The sequence below is a fragment of the Lynx canadensis genome, chromosome A1 (assembly GCF_007474595.2).
Source record: "Lynx canadensis isolate LIC74 chromosome A1, mLynCan4.pri.v2, whole genome shotgun sequence".
In the NCBI taxonomy this organism is placed as follows: domain Eukaryota; kingdom Metazoa; phylum Chordata; class Mammalia; order Carnivora; family Felidae; genus Lynx; species Lynx canadensis.
Window position 1 is genome coordinate 136,152,546 of NC_044303.2, and position 18,831 is coordinate 136,171,376.

Below are 18,831 nucleotides of genomic sequence, written 5' to 3' on the forward strand. Positions count from 1 at the left end.
AACCTCATTTTTTTTTCACCTAGGAGGATTACCCAAGAAGCTAATTTTTTAGTTACAAAGATCACTGGACAGTATTTTACTACTGAAGGAAATAGTCCAAAAGGCAATTAATGGAAAAATAGTAAACGTTAAGTGAATGCTGTAGAAGGAATTTGTAAATATTCTACACATGTAAAATATGTAAAACTGGATTATTTTTATTAAATGTATTTTAAAACAAACTTAATTCTGATTTTTCTGATGAGAGTGCAAAAGTAAGATTAAATTCAATTCTCTGAAATGTAGAATTGAAAATTCATTAAGGAAACCTTAATAAAAATAATCATCAGTTATTTTGATGACCTGGCCCATCTAGCTTCACAGATTTATAGTAGTATTTAAAAATGGGGTAGTAGGGGTAGAGGTAGTTTTTAAAAATGGAAGCAGTAGTAGTAATGTAGCATATACCTACGACCTAGAGTTAACAAATGTTAATATACTAAATAGGAAAAAAAAGATAAAACTACAAATGAAATTGAGGTCCCTTTAATATGCCATTCCATTCTTTTCCTTTTTGGCTTCCCAAAAGGGAAGCGACTCTCAGGAAATGAGTGTCTTTCCATGATTTTATACTGCTATTTTATAAAAATGCATGTAGTAGTATACAGTATTGTTTTGAGTCTCCAAGTTTTATATGAATGATAGGCTATCTCATACTATATTTTTACTCAAAGCTTTTTTATTTCTTCCATGTTAATACATATATATTTAATTTATTTAACAGCCATCTAATATATAAAAATACATCTATCTTACGTATACAACACTACATTCTTATGCTTTTTTTATGGACTGTTATTTTTCTTTCCTGTATAAAAAATTACTGTAAGTGTATCAGCATAAAGTAACACAAATTTACTAGCTCACAGTTCTATAAGCCAGATATCTGACCTGGCTCAACAGTGGTTTTCACATAGGTCAAAATCAAGGTGTCAGTTGAACTGGACTCTTATCTGAGTTTCTAGAGGAGAATCTGCTTCTATGCTTATTCAGTTTGTGTGATTTTAATGCACATGCTTCCTGTCCTTGTTAGCTGTCAGCCAAGGCTTTTCCCAGCTTCCTAGGACAGTCCACATGCCTTGTCACATGGCATTCTCCATCTGTAAGCCAGCAGCCGTGCTTAGAATCTTTTTGGTTTTCTTGTCTGCTACCAAAAAGGGAAGTCTGCTGTCTCAAAAAAAAAAAAAAAAAGGTCACCTGATTGGATTATCCATATATTAAGGTCAATTTACTTGGGATTTTAATCTCTTTATAGCAGTACCTAGATTAGTACTTAAATAATCAGGATGGGAATTGTAAAGTATGCATTTTCAATAATGTTGATATTGCCATGTTGCCACTGTGTTCCCAATAGCTATTTAGTTCTTAAAAATGAACTCTCCACACCCCACCCCACCCCATCCCATCCCAGGTGCCTGGGTGGATCAGTCAGTTAAGCATCTGACTCTTGATTTCAGCTTTTGATCTCAAAGTGGTGAATTCAAGCCCTACACTGGGCTCCTTGCTGGGTATACTTCCCCTTATCTTACTCCATATATAAAAACTAACTCAAATTGGATCAAAGACCTAAACTCAAGACCTAAAACTGTAACAACTCTTAGAAGAAAATATAGGGGAAAAGCTTCATGACATTAGATTTGGCAAGGACTTCCTGGATAGGACCCCAAAACACAGGCAAGAAAAGTGGGGGGAAAAAAGACATAGGGCATCTGAGTGGCTTAGTGGGTTAAGTGTCTGTCTCTTGATTTTGGCTCAGGTCATGATGGGTCATGAGATGGAGCTCTGTGTTGGGTTCTGCACTGTGTGTGGAGCCTGCTTGAAATTCTCTCTCCCCGTCCCTGTCTCCCTGCCCCTTGCTCACGTGCTCTCTGTCTCTGAAAAAAGAAAAAAAAAAAAGACACTGGACTACGTCAGCATTTAAAACTTGTATGTATCACAGGAGTGTTAAGCAACACAGTGAAAAGAACAGAAGAATATATTTGCAAATCATATATCTGATAAAAGATAGCTCAACAATAAAATATTTTAAAAAATGGGCAAAGGACTTGAATAGACATTTCACCAAAGATGATCTAGAAATGGCCAATAAGCATGTAAAAGATGCTCAACATCACTAATCATTAGGGAAATGCAAGTCAAAACCACGGTGACATACCCCTTCATACACGTTAGGATCACTACTATATAAAAAAAAAAAAAAATCATAGAAAGTAATAAGTGTTGGTGAGGATGTGGAGAAATTAGGACCCTTGTGTACTACTGGTTGGAATGTAAAGTGGTGTAGCTGCTATGACAAACTGTAGTCTTTGCTTAAAAAAATTTTAAAGGCATTTTCATATGATCTAGCAATTTCACTTCTGAGTTATATGCCCCCAAAATTGAATGCAGGTTCTCAAATATACACGGTCATCAACACTGTATGAATGTATTTGTTTCCCCTCATCATCTCTAGCACTCACAGAATCTTTGTGATTTTTCCTAATTTGGTATCTCATTATCATTTACTTTTTTTAAAAGTCTACTGTTGTTGAATAGTTCCTCACATTTGCTTACCATATATAATCCTTCTTTGTGAACTGTTGATTTAGATTCTTTGTCATTTGGGGAGTATTCCAAATGTTAGCAGTTTAAGCATCTGCATTTTATATAATACACATATACACACATTAAAAAAGAACATTTCTAGCTTTTATTGTTTTTTACACTTAGATATTATTGAACATGCCCAAATCTTTGCTTTCCTTACCTTTTATTTCATATTCAGTTATTATATGTATTAGTTCTGTGTATACTCTTTATCATATTCCATTGACATGTTGGTACCACACTATTTTAAATAATGTAGCTTTATATTACTACCAGGACAATGCAATTTAATGTCTAGTAACAGTAGTTCCTCATCATTACTCCTTTTTTCAAAATTTATTTGCCAAAGTTCATCTTTTACTAATATTTATTAAAGGCAACTAAATGTTCTTGCTTTAACACAACTATAAATGGTTTCTATTTTATATTGTTACTTCATTTTACCTGTTGTTACCTCATCTATAAGTAGTATTCAATGTAGCCATATATCTTTTGTTTTTTTTTTTTTTTTTACTAGAGATCATAACTAAAGTTTTATAAAACTTCTAAAACTTCTGACAGTGTAATGCATTTCCTTTGGCATAATTGTGATATTACTAATATAGCAACATTCCCAGAAGGTATTAAAGATTTTATGCAATACCTTAAAATTCAGCATCAAAACCAAAGAATGGTGTAAGTGCTAGAATTCTGCACAGTTCTGGCTCCAAAGTGTCATCACAACAACAAAAAAAGAAGCTATAAAGGTAACTAGCAATGCTTTGAATATACTTCTGCCAAAGTCCCACCATGATAACTTTTTTATTGAAGTTAACTTAAGGAAATTACTAGTTGTAACCTTTCTCTGGCAAATGAAAATCCTGAAAAATAGCAATAAAACAAGATACATGTATTTCAAAAATTATCATGCAGCCACTCCTAGGCATTGTTATTTCTTAGAGCATTAATTTATATTGTTGCTTAAGCCAAAGATCCCTTTAGTCAATCAAAATAGTTTAATAACTTTTTTTTTCTCAGAAATCACTTTCTTGTTTTTAAGATGTTGGCAAATACTGAAAATTTAATAAAGCATACTAATGTAATTTATAAAATCCATCAACACAGAATATTAATAAATTTCTTGTAGAAAACATTTGAGTATTTAAGCTACCTTCTAAAACTTAGAAATACCCATAAAACATACAACTTCTGAAGATGTAGCAACATTTGTACAGTCCTTTTTTAAAGTATCATAATATAAACAGCTCTCAGGTCTGATTTCAACTGATTTATCTTCAAAACATGATATTTGATGGCAAAGAACAGGATCTTTTGAGAGTTCTTGTGTAGTGCTGATCTCTGTGAGGGTGCTGGATTGAACAAAGACAGCCCGCAGAACTTAAAATGTGAACACTTGAAAACACAGGATCATGCAGTACAGGGAATTCTGAAACTTTCCCCCATGCATTTTTTAATGGAAAATTGTCTTTCACAAGATTTTTTTCCTTATTGTCATTTGAGGTGGTGTCTTTCTTTTCTAATGCCCGAGCAAGCATGTAACTAACTTTTCTTTGATGAGCCAAAGCTTCTTCTTTGTCATTCAACTACTTGGACAAAAAATAAAAATATCCCAATTAGTCAATAAATCACAGCATATAGAACTATAATCAGACTTTTTCTCAGAATGTTCTGTCTTCAATCTGTTAAGTCAGTCAATGTAAATACATTAATTAAATAAGTTAATCTAGCGATACCCAAGTATTATGCTACACATTACTGAGGACTTTTTTTTTTTTTTTTTTTTAAGGAGGAACAGAAGTTTCCTTCTGCTGAAACTTTTGTAGGTCATCTGAAGAGAGAGGAAAAACATACACGTGGTGTGTGTGTGTGTGTGTGTGTGTGTGTGTGTGTGTGTAATATCAACATGTAATTACCCCTGCAAGAGAAGGCTGAAGTTCTTTATATGTGAAATTTTTAAAATATATTTATATGTGAATAAATGACTTTAACCCTCTTGTATAGATAAGTATGTTCATATAGCATGAGTCTTTTAGTTTAGTCATATGAAATAGGGATAATGATTCAAGATATAATGTGTGAGAAAGTTGCCTTGTACATTTTAAAAATTCCTGAATTAAGTAAAAGATCTTGTCATGGACTGTATGTGTAAATGCAGATGACAGAGGTACCTGCAGTTAATTACAGGGAGCCCCCTCTTTTCAGAGGTGAAGCTTTAAACTTGTACAGGAAGAACATGGATGGGAGAAGTGGGAAGAGCATGCAGGGAATTTAAGGAGATGAAGATCAAAACTGGAGGATGGTACCTCAGCTGAGAAAAGGGCATAAAAGGCAAGTACAGAGTACTGAAGAACGGAATTTTTAAAAAAAGAGTTGAATTAATAGGAAACAAAAAGATTAGCTTAACCACAACTTCTAACAAGAGAAAGCAAAACACTGACCAACTCTGTTAGCATCTTAAAGACTTCCTGAGGATTATCCTGGTCTTCAGTCTTCTTAGAACTGTTTTCTGAAGGGAGCATACCCAACAGTTTCTGCCCTAAGGTCTTCTTACTTCCTTGTGATGGTAATCCTAAAACTGAACATGCAAATCAACTGAAACATAAAAACCCTCACTCATATACTTCCAGGAAAAGAGGTAATTCTTAACCAAGGATTAATTCATTTGTAAATCAGTCAAGAGGTGGTTCTCTTCTGGAGAAGTCTGGTGAGTTAGGCATCAGTGTAGTGGGAAGAGAACACAGACTTGAGAGGCAGGATGGCAAACAGAGGTTGAGTGGGTCACAGCGTAAGGACCTAGAGCAATGCCCTGCCTGCCGCTCTACTCCTTGGCTCCCAGCGATAGCTTCCCTCGAGAGAGCATGCAGCCCACATTACCAGATCATCTCAGTCTTCCAGAGGAAGCAGCAATCCAGATGTGTGTGTGAAGTCTTCCAGTGTTAAATGTCAGCCACTTACCAACATTATTTGACAACACTATGTAGACCCAACAAAACATGTCTGCAGGCCACAAGTGGTCTCTAAACCATGCAAATCCTGCATTAGAGAAGAAAGACCTGGACTTGAATCCTCATTTAGCCCCGTACTCAGTGACCTTGGACAAGGTCTCTGTGCTTTTTTTCTTGAATGAGAATAATAGCCTCCATGCTTTAGGATTGCTGTGTCATTAAATAATAGAGCATAGGGGCTGGGAGAAGGGAGTGGACAGTTAGTGTTTAATGGATAGTTTCTGTTTGGAAAGATGAAAAAGTTCTGAAGATGGATGGTCTTGATGGGTACACAACAATGTGAATGAAGTTAATGTTATTTAAATATGGTTAAAATGGGGGATGCCTGGGTGCCATGGTCTCAGCTCAGGTCTTGATCTCATAGCCATGAGTTCAAGTCCTATGCTGGGCATGAAGTCTACTTAAAGTTAAAAATGGTTAAAATGGTAAATTTATGTATATTTTAACACAATTAAAAAAAAAAAACAAAACATGTAGCCCAGGTACTGACCTAATGTTTAAAAGTCCACATCTTGAAATGTGTACACTGATGATGTTCTTTATAGAAAGGATGCAGTTTTATAGCAGAAGGTACCAAAATTGTGGATTTATACAAAGAAAACATCAAGAATGCCTTTGGAATGCTCTGCAAATGGTCTAATGGAAAACTGAGAACAGATAAAAGACAATTCCCTTTCCACCCAATCCTGATAAACCACAGCTACCAGGGCTCACTCACTGACCTCTTCCTCAAGCAACTTCCACAAAAGGAGAAAAGCCAGACAAGTTGATGTGCTCATTAGCTTTGATGAGTGAATGAATCTGCATCTCTATTTGTAGTCTTAAAAAAAAGAAATATGCCATAACCTATCTCTCAGAACTCGTCTAAGCTGCCATATCAACAAGAAAAGTTAATGTCTTCTAAGATGTTAACCACATACAAGAAACTGACCTATGGCAACATCCTGTCCCTCTTCAGATTACTGAAATTCGTAAATAAAATGAATCAGTCTTGTCACTAAGAAACTGACAAAGAGTAGGGGCACCTGAGTGGCTCAGTCGGTTGAGCTTCCAACTTCGGCTCAGGTCATGATCTCACAGTCTGTGAGTTCAAGCCCTGCGTCGGGTTCTGCACTGACAGCTCAGAGCCTGGAGCCTGCTTCAGATTCTGTGTCTCCCTTTCTCTCTGCCCCTCCCCCACTCATACTCTGTCTCTGTCTCAGAAATAAATAAACATTAAAAAAAGGAAACTGACAAAGAGCTACTGACACTTGTATGGACTTGTACAGGCCTTTTGGAGATGAATCAGTTATTTTAAATTCTGCTTCCAGTCTCTTCAGGGCCTTAATGGAAAACAAAGCAGGAGCTATATCTATTAAATCATATTTTTAATGGAAAAGTTTTTCAAGTTTGTCATTAGCTAAGAAAGGCAGTCGTTCTAGAATATAAAATGAGTATGTATTCAAGTGCTGAAATGAATATTAATCTACCTCTTAGGAAAAACCCATTTTGTCTGTCTAGCACTACCTTTTTGGCTAACTTCCATGCACACAGTGGGTGGTCTTCTGTGCAGATGACAGAATGTGGCAGGCTTTCATAAGATTGTTCTAACCATGCCTTCCCCTTCGTTTTCTTTCTCCCATAACTCTTCTTCTCATCTTCCATCAAAACAAACAAGCAATTAAATTACATTTCCAAAGGGATTTGCCTTCAGTTCACATCACAGAACACCAAGGTTGTGCTTAAAGAGAACACCTTTGAAAATTCGGCAGTCCAGCTCCTATCAAGGGCTTAGCTTAGGACCTACACATTTGTGGTCCTTGAAGAACTAGATATTAACATTTTCCATCAATTCCTAAAAGACTAAGTATATGGACTGTGTTTGCATATTTGCCTGGCAGAATCACCTACATTGAGTTGGACACTAAGGTTATACCTTTGGCCTTTATCAAGGGATTATTATAGATAACAGCCATATAAATGCTGATTTTATATTTATCATAAATGATTATTGGGGATTTAGACATTACATTAGCCAGCTCAGGGATTTTTGTTGTAAGTCTCATGTCAGAAAACCATTTTAGAAATTAATTTCAGGATAGTGTGGAATGCCTCCTTAAGAGTCAGTGTTGAGAGTTAGGATTTCCTGTGTTGCCCTGACTTCCACCTGATAAAGTCTAAATACAGAAGTCTTATGATCTGCTTCTATCTACTTTCATAGTTCTTGTTTATTGCTTCCTTTTTTATTTCCCTATATTTTATTTTCCCTCTATTTATACTTTCCCTATATTTTATTTTATTTTCACATCACTTGACCTGTATATTAGGAATATGTACTACTTGAGAAAAAAATTAAAAATAGGTATCTTATTAAAAGTTTCATTTTTAATATTCTAAGACTCATATTTCCAAAGTTCATCTGAACACAAGAAAGATTGGAATTAGGATTATTGGTTTTGACATATTAGAAAATATTTAGAAATATAGTCATCTCAGAATTTCAATATTAAAACATCTAAACCTACAAATTATATAATCTTTCTTGACTAATAAAAGATTACAAGTTGGAATTTTAAATTGAAGCAATGTGAGTTGCACTGAATAATACTGATGAATAAAAACTGATACTGAACATTTAGAGAAACTAAAACTTCTAAAAAATAACAGCTACTTTGATTTTATTGGATGATCTACTTCCAACTGTCATTTTTATTCTGTTATTCCATTTTTATATATTTTGTTCACACCAGTACAATACTGAAAAATGGCCATTAACTTTTGATAGGTTTGTGAAAAAAACCTAACCCTTGTTTCATTTTTCTAAAAGTATTTTATTAATATTTCCAACTTAAGATTTTTCCTCTACTCCTCCATCTCCTTTTAGAATCATACATTTCAGCAAAGTTTAATTAGACATACTTAATGTTTGGGTTTCACTATTTTTTTAAAAATTTTTTTAATGTTTATATTTTGAGAGACAGATGGAGCATGAGCAGGGAAGGGGCAGGGAGGGAGGGAGACACAGAATCCGAAGCAGGCTCCAGGCTCCAAACTGTCAGCACAGAGCTAGATGCTGGTCTCAAACTCACAAGCTGTGAGCTCATGACCTGAGCCGAAGTTAGACGCTTAACTGAGCTACCCAGACACCTGAGTTTCACTATTTTCATTATGACATCTAGGCAGTTTACCTTTAATCACCTAGCACTCATAAACTTTCCCCACTAAACATGTTCTTATTTAAATGAGATAGTTGAGGGCACCTGGGTGGCTCAGTCAGTTAAGGGTCTTTTTTTTTTTTTTTTTTTAATTATCTTTGAGAGAGAGACAGAACACGAGCAGGGGAGGGGCTGAGAGAGAGGGAGACACAGAATCTGAGGCAGGCTCCAGCCTTCGAGCTGTCAGCACAGAGCCCAACACAGGGCTCGAACCCATGAACAGTGAGGTCATGACCAAAGTCAGCACTTAACAGACTGAACCACCCAGGCACCCCATGGCATCTGACTCATGATTTCAGCTCAGGTCATGATCTCACTATTCTTGAGATTAGGCCTTGTGTCCGGCTCTGTGCTGACAGCTTGGAGCCTGCTGGGGATTATCCCTCTCTCTCTTTCTCTCTGCCTCCCTCCCTAACTAGTGTGCACACACACTCTCAAAATAAGTGAACAATTTTTTTTTTTAAGTAGCTTAAATGAGATAGTTGAGTAGTAGGAAAGATTCTACTGTTTTATGGTTTTGGTGATCCCAATATTTCTTCTGCATATGTAACGTCCAGTGACCCCCTTTCTTCCCATAGTTGCTACATTTTGTAATAAATCACAACTGTGATACTTTAATTATATTCTCCTTTCATTTAACGGTGCATAATCAACTTTGATTATAATCAAAAACAACTAAAATTGTACCTGATTATTGCCATTATAATTCATATTTACCATCCTCCTTAAGGTGCTTCCAATTTATCCATTTTGTTGCTTTTTTACACATTTTATCCATTTGTGTCAATCTTAGTGCCTGGTCATTTTTCCTCATTAATTGTTGCTCAAATGCAATTCTGAATGCATCTGCCATTATGTAAGCTTCTTCTTTACTCTTCTGCAAAAGTCCCAACTAGTTTTGAAAGAAAGTTTGACAGGTGTCATATGCAAAACCAGAACAATTCTTGCCTGAATGCTGAGTAACATTAGCAAATGTAGTCTCCTGCCTAGCATGTATCTGTCAGCCTGATCTATTTCATGTGCTTAAACTAATCAGTACTTGCTGATTCCCCTCTACAGTAGCTGCCCACTCTGAACTAGATTACCAGAAATTTCCTTCCTGGTGCCCGATCATTCCTTGTTAATCCACTTCTTGGACCTTACCTCATTACCACAGAAAGGCCTTGTGTGTGTCCTGCCCAACAAGTAAGAAGGGAGGATGCCAAAGGCTGCATTTCCATTCTGCCTTGGGCCAGTCTAGACAGTATCACTGAAAATAATTATGAATGTCACCTTTTAGATATGTGCCATAACTGACCCTGACTGATCTTTGTAATCTTATGCTTGTCTTAATGAACTGCTAATTTTTAGCTGTTATTTTTCCTATGTCTGAAGACTTGAAATTCCATACCTTCAATAAAGGTAAAATATTTTTAAAATTATGGTCCATGTTTGTATTTGTTATTATAATTAACTATAATGGCAGCTGTCATTTAAGTGCCAGCACCTGCATGGTGCAGTGCTAAACATTAAATGTCTGCCTCTTCTATTTCCGCAAAACAGCCCAATAACTAGTTATTATTTTCTGTTTTAACATATGTGTCCAAACCCACACACGTAGAAAATACTAGAGCTACGACTCAAACCTAGGTCTGGCTGGTACAAAGGTCCCTTCAGTATACCTTGCTGTTTTTCTGCTAAGCTTCATGTTAATCTCCCCATTTATCAGTGTTGTGGATCCTAGTGATTTTAAGCATGAGCTTTTTCCTCTAATTATAAATAGAGTAATTTGGGGACCATTTATAGAGAAAAGAAACATAAACTTAGGAAATGTTAACTATAAACTTAGGCAAACAACTTTATGTTGCCATAGTATCATGCCAAGTACTATTTGTATTTTGGAACCATGTAAATAAAATCCAGTTTGTACGTTAATTCTATCACATGAAAGTAAGCCTAAGTAATTCTATCACATAAAAGTTCCACAGCCAGTGACTGCTAAAAGGAAGCTAATTATTGCAGATATTTCCCTTCTATTAATAGAGAAAAAAAAAGCTTTTAGTGTTTTGATAATATGGTACTTACCTCCTGTTTGAGCTTAAGAAGCATTTTCCGAGCCGATGCCGCCATTTTGGCACAAGCACAGGGACTCCCTCCGGGACCATGGCAAAGGCAGGCTCCGAGGACAGCAAGCTTTAAACCCGAAAACATTACTCCCATTACTGAGGGTCGCACTACCTAGCTGCACACAAACGCAAGGGCACTTACACACATGCACATTTATATTCGAGCATGCAATTCAAAGAAATTGGAAAGAGAAACAAAAATAGAAGAAAACTGACAGGCAGATTTCAGGATCCAACCACAAATGAGGAAAGAATGTTACTACTTGGAACAAATCCATAAAGGAGTTCTACCTTGCTTCTTTTCTTTTTCCAAAACTTCTAAATTGGCACCAGTTTCTATGTTCTGAATCCTTGCCAGGAACTTGAAGTAATATTAAAATCTACCTTGTCGATTTGTGAATGAGCTTAGCCTGGCTGCCCAGCATTTACTCCTGCCAGCTCCCACCAGGGAGAGGTGCATGCTTAAAAATGATGAATGAATTTTAATATGTCAGGAAAATAATCATCCCTCCATTTCTAAAAAAATACTTGTGATTGTGTCATGTGAGACACAGCTAACACAGCTTATGCTAAAACTATAAAAATAAGAAATGGGGCAGGAAGTGGCCAGCACATGTCCTAGTGTACCAGAATGTAATGCATGGTACCAGTAAGGTTGAGGCACTGTCCTGGGGAAACCAATGGGCCTCTCTTACCCTCAGTCTCAAATTGCTAAGTATAGTGCTATTCTAGAACATGTCGCAGACGGTGACGGGGAAAAGGAAAGTAGAAAATCTCCCTCTTGTTCATCTTTCATACCTGCCTACCTACCTCAAGACCTGAAACCTCTGTAAAACCACATTTATCACGGCACTTGTGTTCCTGAGCTGCCATCTGCTGTTTGATCTCCAGCATGGCGAGGGCCTCCAAATACTGTCGATTTAAAACTAGGAAGGGCCAAAGAAGAGAGTGTTAGTTATGCAGTCTGACTCCGGCCTCACCTAAGCTACTGGTTACACCAACATCATACACTCACTTCTTACAAGCAGTGCATATGTAGACATTGCCTACCAGAACAGCACAGCCAGAAAATCTGATAAAATAGTGGGTATCAAACGAGATGACAGATACTTAACATTAGATGAAATGTTACTGTATTTAATGTGGAAGTGTCCAAAGTCTGGTCTTCATTTGCTCAAAGAAAATTTGTAGGATTTTCAAAGAACATACAAATGCAAATTATTTGCACTTGCTAGATCTTGAGACCACCAGATGGTGAGAGCTCATGCATTCATGTCAAATGGACCAGCTATCCAAACTCTATTAGACTTCTATTATGAGTTTTCACAAGTTCTCAACCATTTATAACAAGAGCGGTCCTACTATATCCTGGAACAGAAAATCATGACTTCTCCCCGACTTGTTGCAGAGTGAGGTGGTAGAGAGGGAGTGGATGTGGTTATAGGCTGCTGCTTTCCTGAACTAACCTAACACGGGTGAAATCTCCCATCTGCTCTAATCACAGGTATGGAGAAGCACCATTTTCTCTGTGCAGTTCTCACCCAGGAGCTCTGCCACTATTCACTTACTAGACTACAGAAAGTGCCCCTCTCAGGCCCATGACCTGATTTAGAACTTTGTCTCCTTCAAGCCACTACTTTGAAACAGTTTCTGCTAAGAAGGAAAAAACAACACATCTCTTAAAATTATATAAAAAGTTGATGCCATCTTAATATTCTTAAAACATCTTGGAGGCGCCTGGGTGGCTCACTCAGTTAAGCGTACGACTTCAGCTCAGGTCATGATCTCATGGTTCGTGGGATCAAGTCCCACCTTGGGGTGTGCACTGACATTGCAGAGCCTGCCTGGGATTCACTCTCTCTGCCTCTCTCTCTCTCTCTCTCAAAATAAGTTAATAAACTTAAGAAATATATTCTTAAGATATCTTAATATTCTTTTATTAACTTTTGTCATAAGGTGACTTATTACATAAGGGGTGTGTGTGTACACACATATAGGTAAAAACTTTCAAGTCTGTAGTCAGTCAGTATCTTGAAAAAACAAGAGTGCTAGTATTAGCCTTAATACTATTAGAATACATTCCTACTAATGTCCCCCCCAAAAAACATGTACTTAGGTTTCTCAAATATGAGGTGCTCTACCATTTTGTTTTACACTGAGTAGAAAAACAAAAGGATAACGGGAGAATGGGGAGAAATGCTTACTGGATACAGAGTTTTACTTTGGAGTGATGAAAATCTTTTGGAACTAGATAATTGCGCAACATTGTGAGTGTTATGAATTATTTACTTTTGAATGGTTAATTTTGATATGTGAATTTCATCTTAGAATTTTTTCATTAAAAAAAACGTAATGATGCATTTCTTGGAAGTACGTTACTTCTAAATAATAGCACTTTGTCTATTGATACGTATGTTCTTAACATAGGACACTAAAACTGATATTTTAACATATTCTTAAGCAATCATCAAAATAACGCTCTTCACTTACGTGCATTTTCCGACTTCAGCATTTTAATTTCTTCTGTTTTCACATTCAGAGTTTCCTTGAGGACTGCATTTTCACAGTTTAGCCTGGAAAAAAAGTACTCTCCAAATAACTAAAACATTAACATTTCATTGTTTTTGTTGTTTTAAATTTTTTGATGTTTTTATTTATCTTTGAGACAGGGAGAGACAGAGCATGAGCAGGGGAGGGGCAGAGAGAGAGGGAGACACAGAATCCGAAGCAGGCTCCAGGCTCTGAGCTGTCAGCACAGAGCCCGACGCAGGGCTCGAACTCATGGACTGAGATCATGACCTGAGCTGAAGTCGGACGCTCAACCAACTGAGCCACCCAGGCACCCCTAACATTTCATTGTTGAATGAGAATATTTGTATCCCATAATCAGAAAACAAAAACCCAGATAAAATTTTTCCTACTTCAAAACAAGCTAGAACTTATATGTGTCACAAAACAAAAACAATTTAGAGCGTGGTAAGATTCTGGACATACTCTTAACCCTTCTGTATACTCATCTGAGAAAGAATCAGAAGTATCTCAAATTAAAAAATAAAAATAAGGAGGGGGGCTGCTGGCTCAGTAGAGCATGCGACTCTTGATCTCAGGGTCATGAGTTCAAGCCTCACATTTGGTGTGGAACCTACTTAAAATAAAAATTTAGGGGCGCCTAGGTGGTTCAGCTGAGTGTCTGACTCGTGATTTCGGCTCAGGTCATGATCTCACAGTTCTTGAGATTGGGCCCTGCATCAGGTTCTGCGCAGGCAGTGCTGAGCCTGCTTGGGATTCTCTCCCCCTCTCTCTGCCCCTCTCCTGCTCATGCTTTGCTGTCTGGTTCACTCTCTTTTTGTGCAGACTTCATAATAAAACCTCTTTTGCTAGTTCTGCTTAATTGAAGAATATCCTAAAAGGCAGTCTACTGACAGGTGCAAATCTGGGTGTTTGAATCAGAATTTTCTGGATTCTGTGCCACGAAAACAAAATACAAAAACCAAGACAACACTATTAAATTGGCATAAGTTAAGATTTATGACTTTCTCTTGAGGAGGCACTTTTATGCATTGCTAGTAGGAATGCAAAGTGGTACAAACCTTACAGACAAGAATTTGATAACATCTAATAAATCTACATATGAATTGAACTTTTGACCCAGCAATTCTAAGAATTTACATCAGAAGTACATCTCCCAACAACACAAAAATATGTATGTCAAAGCTGTTTACTGCAGCACTGTTTACAACCGCAAGATACTGGAAACAATCTAAGTGCCTATATATGGGAGAATAGTTGAGTACACTATGGCACATCCACACAATGGATTGGTTTCCTGGATATATTGTTAAAAAGGAAAAACAGGGGGCGCCTGGGTGGCGCAGTCGGTTAAGCGTTCGACTTCAGCCAGGTCACGATCTCGCGGTCCGTGAGTTCGAGCCCCGCGTCGGGCTCTGGGCTGATGGCTCAGAGCCTGGAGCCTGTTTCCGATTCTGTGTCTCCCTCTCTCTCTGCCCCTCCCCCGTTCATGCTCTGTCTCTCTCTGTCCCAAAAATAAATAAACGTTGAAAAAAATAAAAAAAAAAAAAAAAAAAAAAAAAAGGAAAAACAGTGCAAAAGAATATGTACAGTCAGCTGTTCTTTGGTGTAAGAAAGAAGGAGAAATAAGAAAACAAACATATCTGCCAATTTGTGCAAACAGAAACAGAGGAATGATAAATCAGAAAACAGTAACTGGTTATCTATATAGATAGTGAGGGGAAGGAAAGATGGCAGGTTGGGAATGGGGTAGGGGCCCTGGTGGGAGAATGACATTTCTGAGTATACCTCAGAATAGTTCTGACTTTTGGAAGCATGTCAGTGTTTTATAAGATCAAAAATAGATCAGACGAATAAATAAATCAACAAGGATGACGAAACAACTCTAAAACAGAATATAGATAAAAACAAATGAACTTAAATGAATTGTATAACCACAGAAAGAGAAAAAAAACTAAAGTCAGTTTTGAACACTTGTTTTGACTGGATCCCCTCAGGTGAGAAACAAAACTGCAAACAAATATTGAACTCTAGTTAGTAGGTTTGATTTTGCAATGGTGTGTATTAGCAATTCTAAAGCTACTTTCTGCATATTCTATGACAACAAATAAGTAAACATTGGGTGAAAAGAGCCAGGTTTCTCACTGGAAGTTACAAATATGGAAATGAGCAAGGCTCAAATGCACCCTATGGTGGTGGGTTGCAATTGAAGATATGGGTGTGAACTCAAGGGTTCTGAACAGAGAGCGATGAAGAGGTAGATGTATATGTCAGTGTGTGCGTGTGCATTTCCAGTCGTCCTCTCAGAGGACCTCTTAGCAATGACTTCCAGTAGCCATAAGCACACCTAGCACTAAGATCTTGATTTCTAAACACCATTCCCCGCTAAAAGGAACCAGGAATCCTTGGAAAGATGCCAATATTGTAAGCATAGTGGCCTATTACCTCTTGTACCAGAAAGCAAGAAAGTGCTCCAACAATAACAGGGAGGTGTCAGAAAGCCACAGGAGCCAGCTTGAAGGGGCTCCCATTGACTGAAGTTGGAAAACTGTATGCAAAAAAGAAATTATGATAGTAACCCATTGAATAATGCAAGAATTCATGAATCCATTTTGGTATAAACAAATGGGGGAGGAAAAAAGCTCTTAAAATGCCAGCAAATGAATATAGAAGGAATAACAGAATTAGAAAATTACCATTTGGCAACCGTCATAGTAATGACTGCTTCAGGCAGAATAAGCAGTGGATGTAAAACTAGTGGGTGAAAATCCGATTAATCACATAATCTCACAGCATCTCCCCACAAGATGCTTACTAACCAGAAGGGGGAAAATAATGGCTTTATAGTGGAAAATGAGGGCAGATACCACCCCTTAACCAAATAGTCAATATTCACATGCGAGGAACGGGACAAATCCACATTGCAGGCTCCGTGATATGATGCACTAATAACACATTGTTTCAGTAGTAATAGTGCCCCAAATGCATAACCTGAATCGAATTCAGAAACACCAGACATCTCCAATGTAGTATATTCTATAACCACCCTGTCCTCCTCAAAAAATGTCAAGGACAAAGAAGCACTCATAAATGTTCCAGATGTTTTCCCCTTCCTTCGCCCTCCTTACTCCTCATAGCTGTTTCAGATTAAAGGGGACGGAAGTTTAGATATGACAACCAAATGCAATGCGTGATTCTGGACTGGATCCTAGAACACAGGAATTTTTTTTCTTTTGATATAAGGGTATGTATTACTAGGATAATTAGCAAAACTAAATAAGGACTGTAGGTTAAACAAGAATATTAGGAGGCACCTGAGTGGCTCAGTCAGTTGAACCTCTGACTCTTGGTTTCAGCTCAGGTCATGATCTCAGGGCTTCGTGGATTCAGACCCCTCCATCGGGCTCTGTGCTGGCAGCACAGAGCCTACTTGGGATTCTCTCTCTCTCTGCCCCTCCCTCACTCTCTCTGTCTCTCTCAAACTTTAAAAAAAATAGAGTATTAGGTTAATGTCTTAATTTTGATCGTTTTACTATGGTTATGACAGAGTTATGTCCCTTTTAATTGTTATTTATTTCTTTAAGTTATTTTGAGAGAGAGAACATGGGCAGGGAAAGGGCAGAGAGAGATGGAGAGAGAGGATCTCAAGCAGGCTCCCAGCAATCAGCACAGAGCCCGACAAAGGACTCAAACTCACGAACTGGGAGGTCATGACCCCACCTGACATCAAGAGTCAGACGCTTAAACGACTGAGCTACCCAAGCGCCCGAGTATGTCCCTTTTTAAAAAACACAAACTGAAGTATTTAGAATAATGAGGCCTATATGCAACTTACTCTTAAATGGCTCAGATATCTATCTGTATCCACATATGTAACTATAAAGAAGACAGAATGTTAAAGCAAATGTGGTAAAGAGTTCTACTTTGGAGAATCTTGAAGATATACAGGATTTCTTTGTACTATTCTTGCAAATTTTCTATACATGTTATCTCAGACTAAAAGTTAATAATAAATTAAAAATTAGGTATTAAAGCCATCTATAATCCCAGATACCAAATCAGTTTATCAGTGACTGACTTTATGTATATGTTATAATTTAAAGTTACTAAATAGAGGCGCCTGTGGCTCAGTCAGTTAAGCGTCTGACTTCGGCTCGGGTTGTGATCTTGCAGCTCGTGGGTTCGAGCCCTGCGTCGGGCTCTGTGCTAACAGCTCAGAGCCTGGGGCCTATTTATGATTCTGTGTCTCCTTCTCTCTCTGTTCCTCCCCTGCTCATGCTCTGTCGCTGTCTCTCTCAAAAATAAAGATTTTAAAAAATTAAAAAATAAAGTTACTAAATAAATTCATACTAATAAAAATTGCTTAAAAGATATATGAAAAACAAATGCCAATGATAAAATAACTTGGAAAACATGGCTCTTACATTACTTTTTATTTTTTTATGTTTATTTTTTGAGAGAGAAAGAGAGAGCAAGCTGGGGAGGGGCAGATATAAAGGGAGAGAGAGATCCCAAGCAGGCTCCATGCTATCAGGAGAGGGCCTGACACAGGCAGGGCTCGAACCCATGAACCGTGAGATTATGACCTTAGCCAAATCCAAGAGTCAGATGCTTAAGCAAATGAGCCACCCAGGCACCCCTAAAATTTTTTGTTGTTGTTGTTTTTGGTTTTTGTTTTTGAGAGGGAGAGAGAGAGAGGGAGCAAATAAGTGAGGGGCACAAGGAAAGACAGAGACAGAGAGGTAGAACTCACCTAATGTGGGACTCAAACCCACCAACCAGGAGATCATGACCTGAGCCAAAGTCAGATGCTTAACAACCGAGCCATCCAGGTGCCCCAGAGTTTTTTTATTTTTTAATTTATTTTTAAATTTTTTTTAACATTTATTCATTTTTTTTTGAGAGACAGAGACAGGATGTGAGCAGTAGAGGGACAGAGAGAGGGGGAGACAGAATCTGAAGCAGGCTCCAGGCACAGAGCCCAACATGGGGCTCAAATTCACAAACCATGAGATCATGAGCTGAGCTGAAGTTGGTCACTTAACCGACTGAACCACCCAGGCACCCCAAGTTTTTTTTATATTTTATTTTATTTTATTTATTTTATTTTTTATTTTATTGCCTAGCATTTTTTTTAATTTTATTTTTTTTTTAATTTATACCCAAATTAGTTAGCATATAGTGCAACAATGATTTCAGGAGTAGATTCTTTAATGTCCCTTACCCATTTAGCCCATCCCCCCTCCAGTAACCCTCTGTTTGTTCTCTATATTTATGAGTCTCTTCTGTTTTGTCCCCCTCCCTGTTTTTATATTATTTTTGTTTCCCTTCCCTTAGGTTCATCTGTTTTGTCTCTAAAAGTCCTCATATGAG

The 18,831-nt window shown here is 37.4% G+C and overlaps 2 protein-coding genes across 10 annotated transcripts in view; one reads left to right on the top strand and one right to left on the bottom strand.

Moving 5' to 3' along the window:
• CDK7 (cyclin dependent kinase 7) overlaps positions 1 to 18,831 on the top strand; it is a 61,404-nt gene that overhangs the window by 36,385 nt on the left and 6,188 nt on the right. For 3 of the 9 annotated variants that reach the window (XM_030322382.1, XM_030322410.1, XM_030322418.1), the window contains one exon: positions 24 to 1,230. The exons of 2 other annotated variants lie outside the window; for them this stretch is intronic. In XM_030322382.1, the coding sequence (XP_030178242.1) occupies positions 24 to 52 (29 nt within the window). In that variant the 3' untranslated portion in view covers positions 53 to 1,230. 4 more of the 9 variants (XM_030322360.1, XM_030322365.1, XM_030322396.1 and 1 more) reach the window with 3 other exon arrangements.
• Positions 2,706 to 18,831, bottom strand: part of CCDC125 (coiled-coil domain containing 125) — a 31,056-nt gene continuing 14,930 nt past the window's right edge. The window contains exons 7-12 of the mRNA XM_030322344.2: positions 13,420 to 13,502; positions 11,740 to 11,855; positions 10,889 to 10,996; positions 9,542 to 9,716; positions 5,064 to 5,200; positions 2,706 to 4,208 (exon numbers count right to left, since the gene is read on the bottom strand). Of these exons, the coding sequence (XP_030178204.1) occupies positions 3,900 to 4,208; positions 5,064 to 5,200; positions 9,542 to 9,716; positions 10,889 to 10,996; positions 11,740 to 11,855; positions 13,420 to 13,502 (928 nt within the window). The 3' untranslated portion in view covers positions 2,706 to 3,899. The remainder of the gene's footprint in view (positions 4,209 to 5,063; positions 5,201 to 9,541; positions 9,717 to 10,888; positions 10,997 to 11,739; positions 11,856 to 13,419; positions 13,503 to 18,831) is intronic.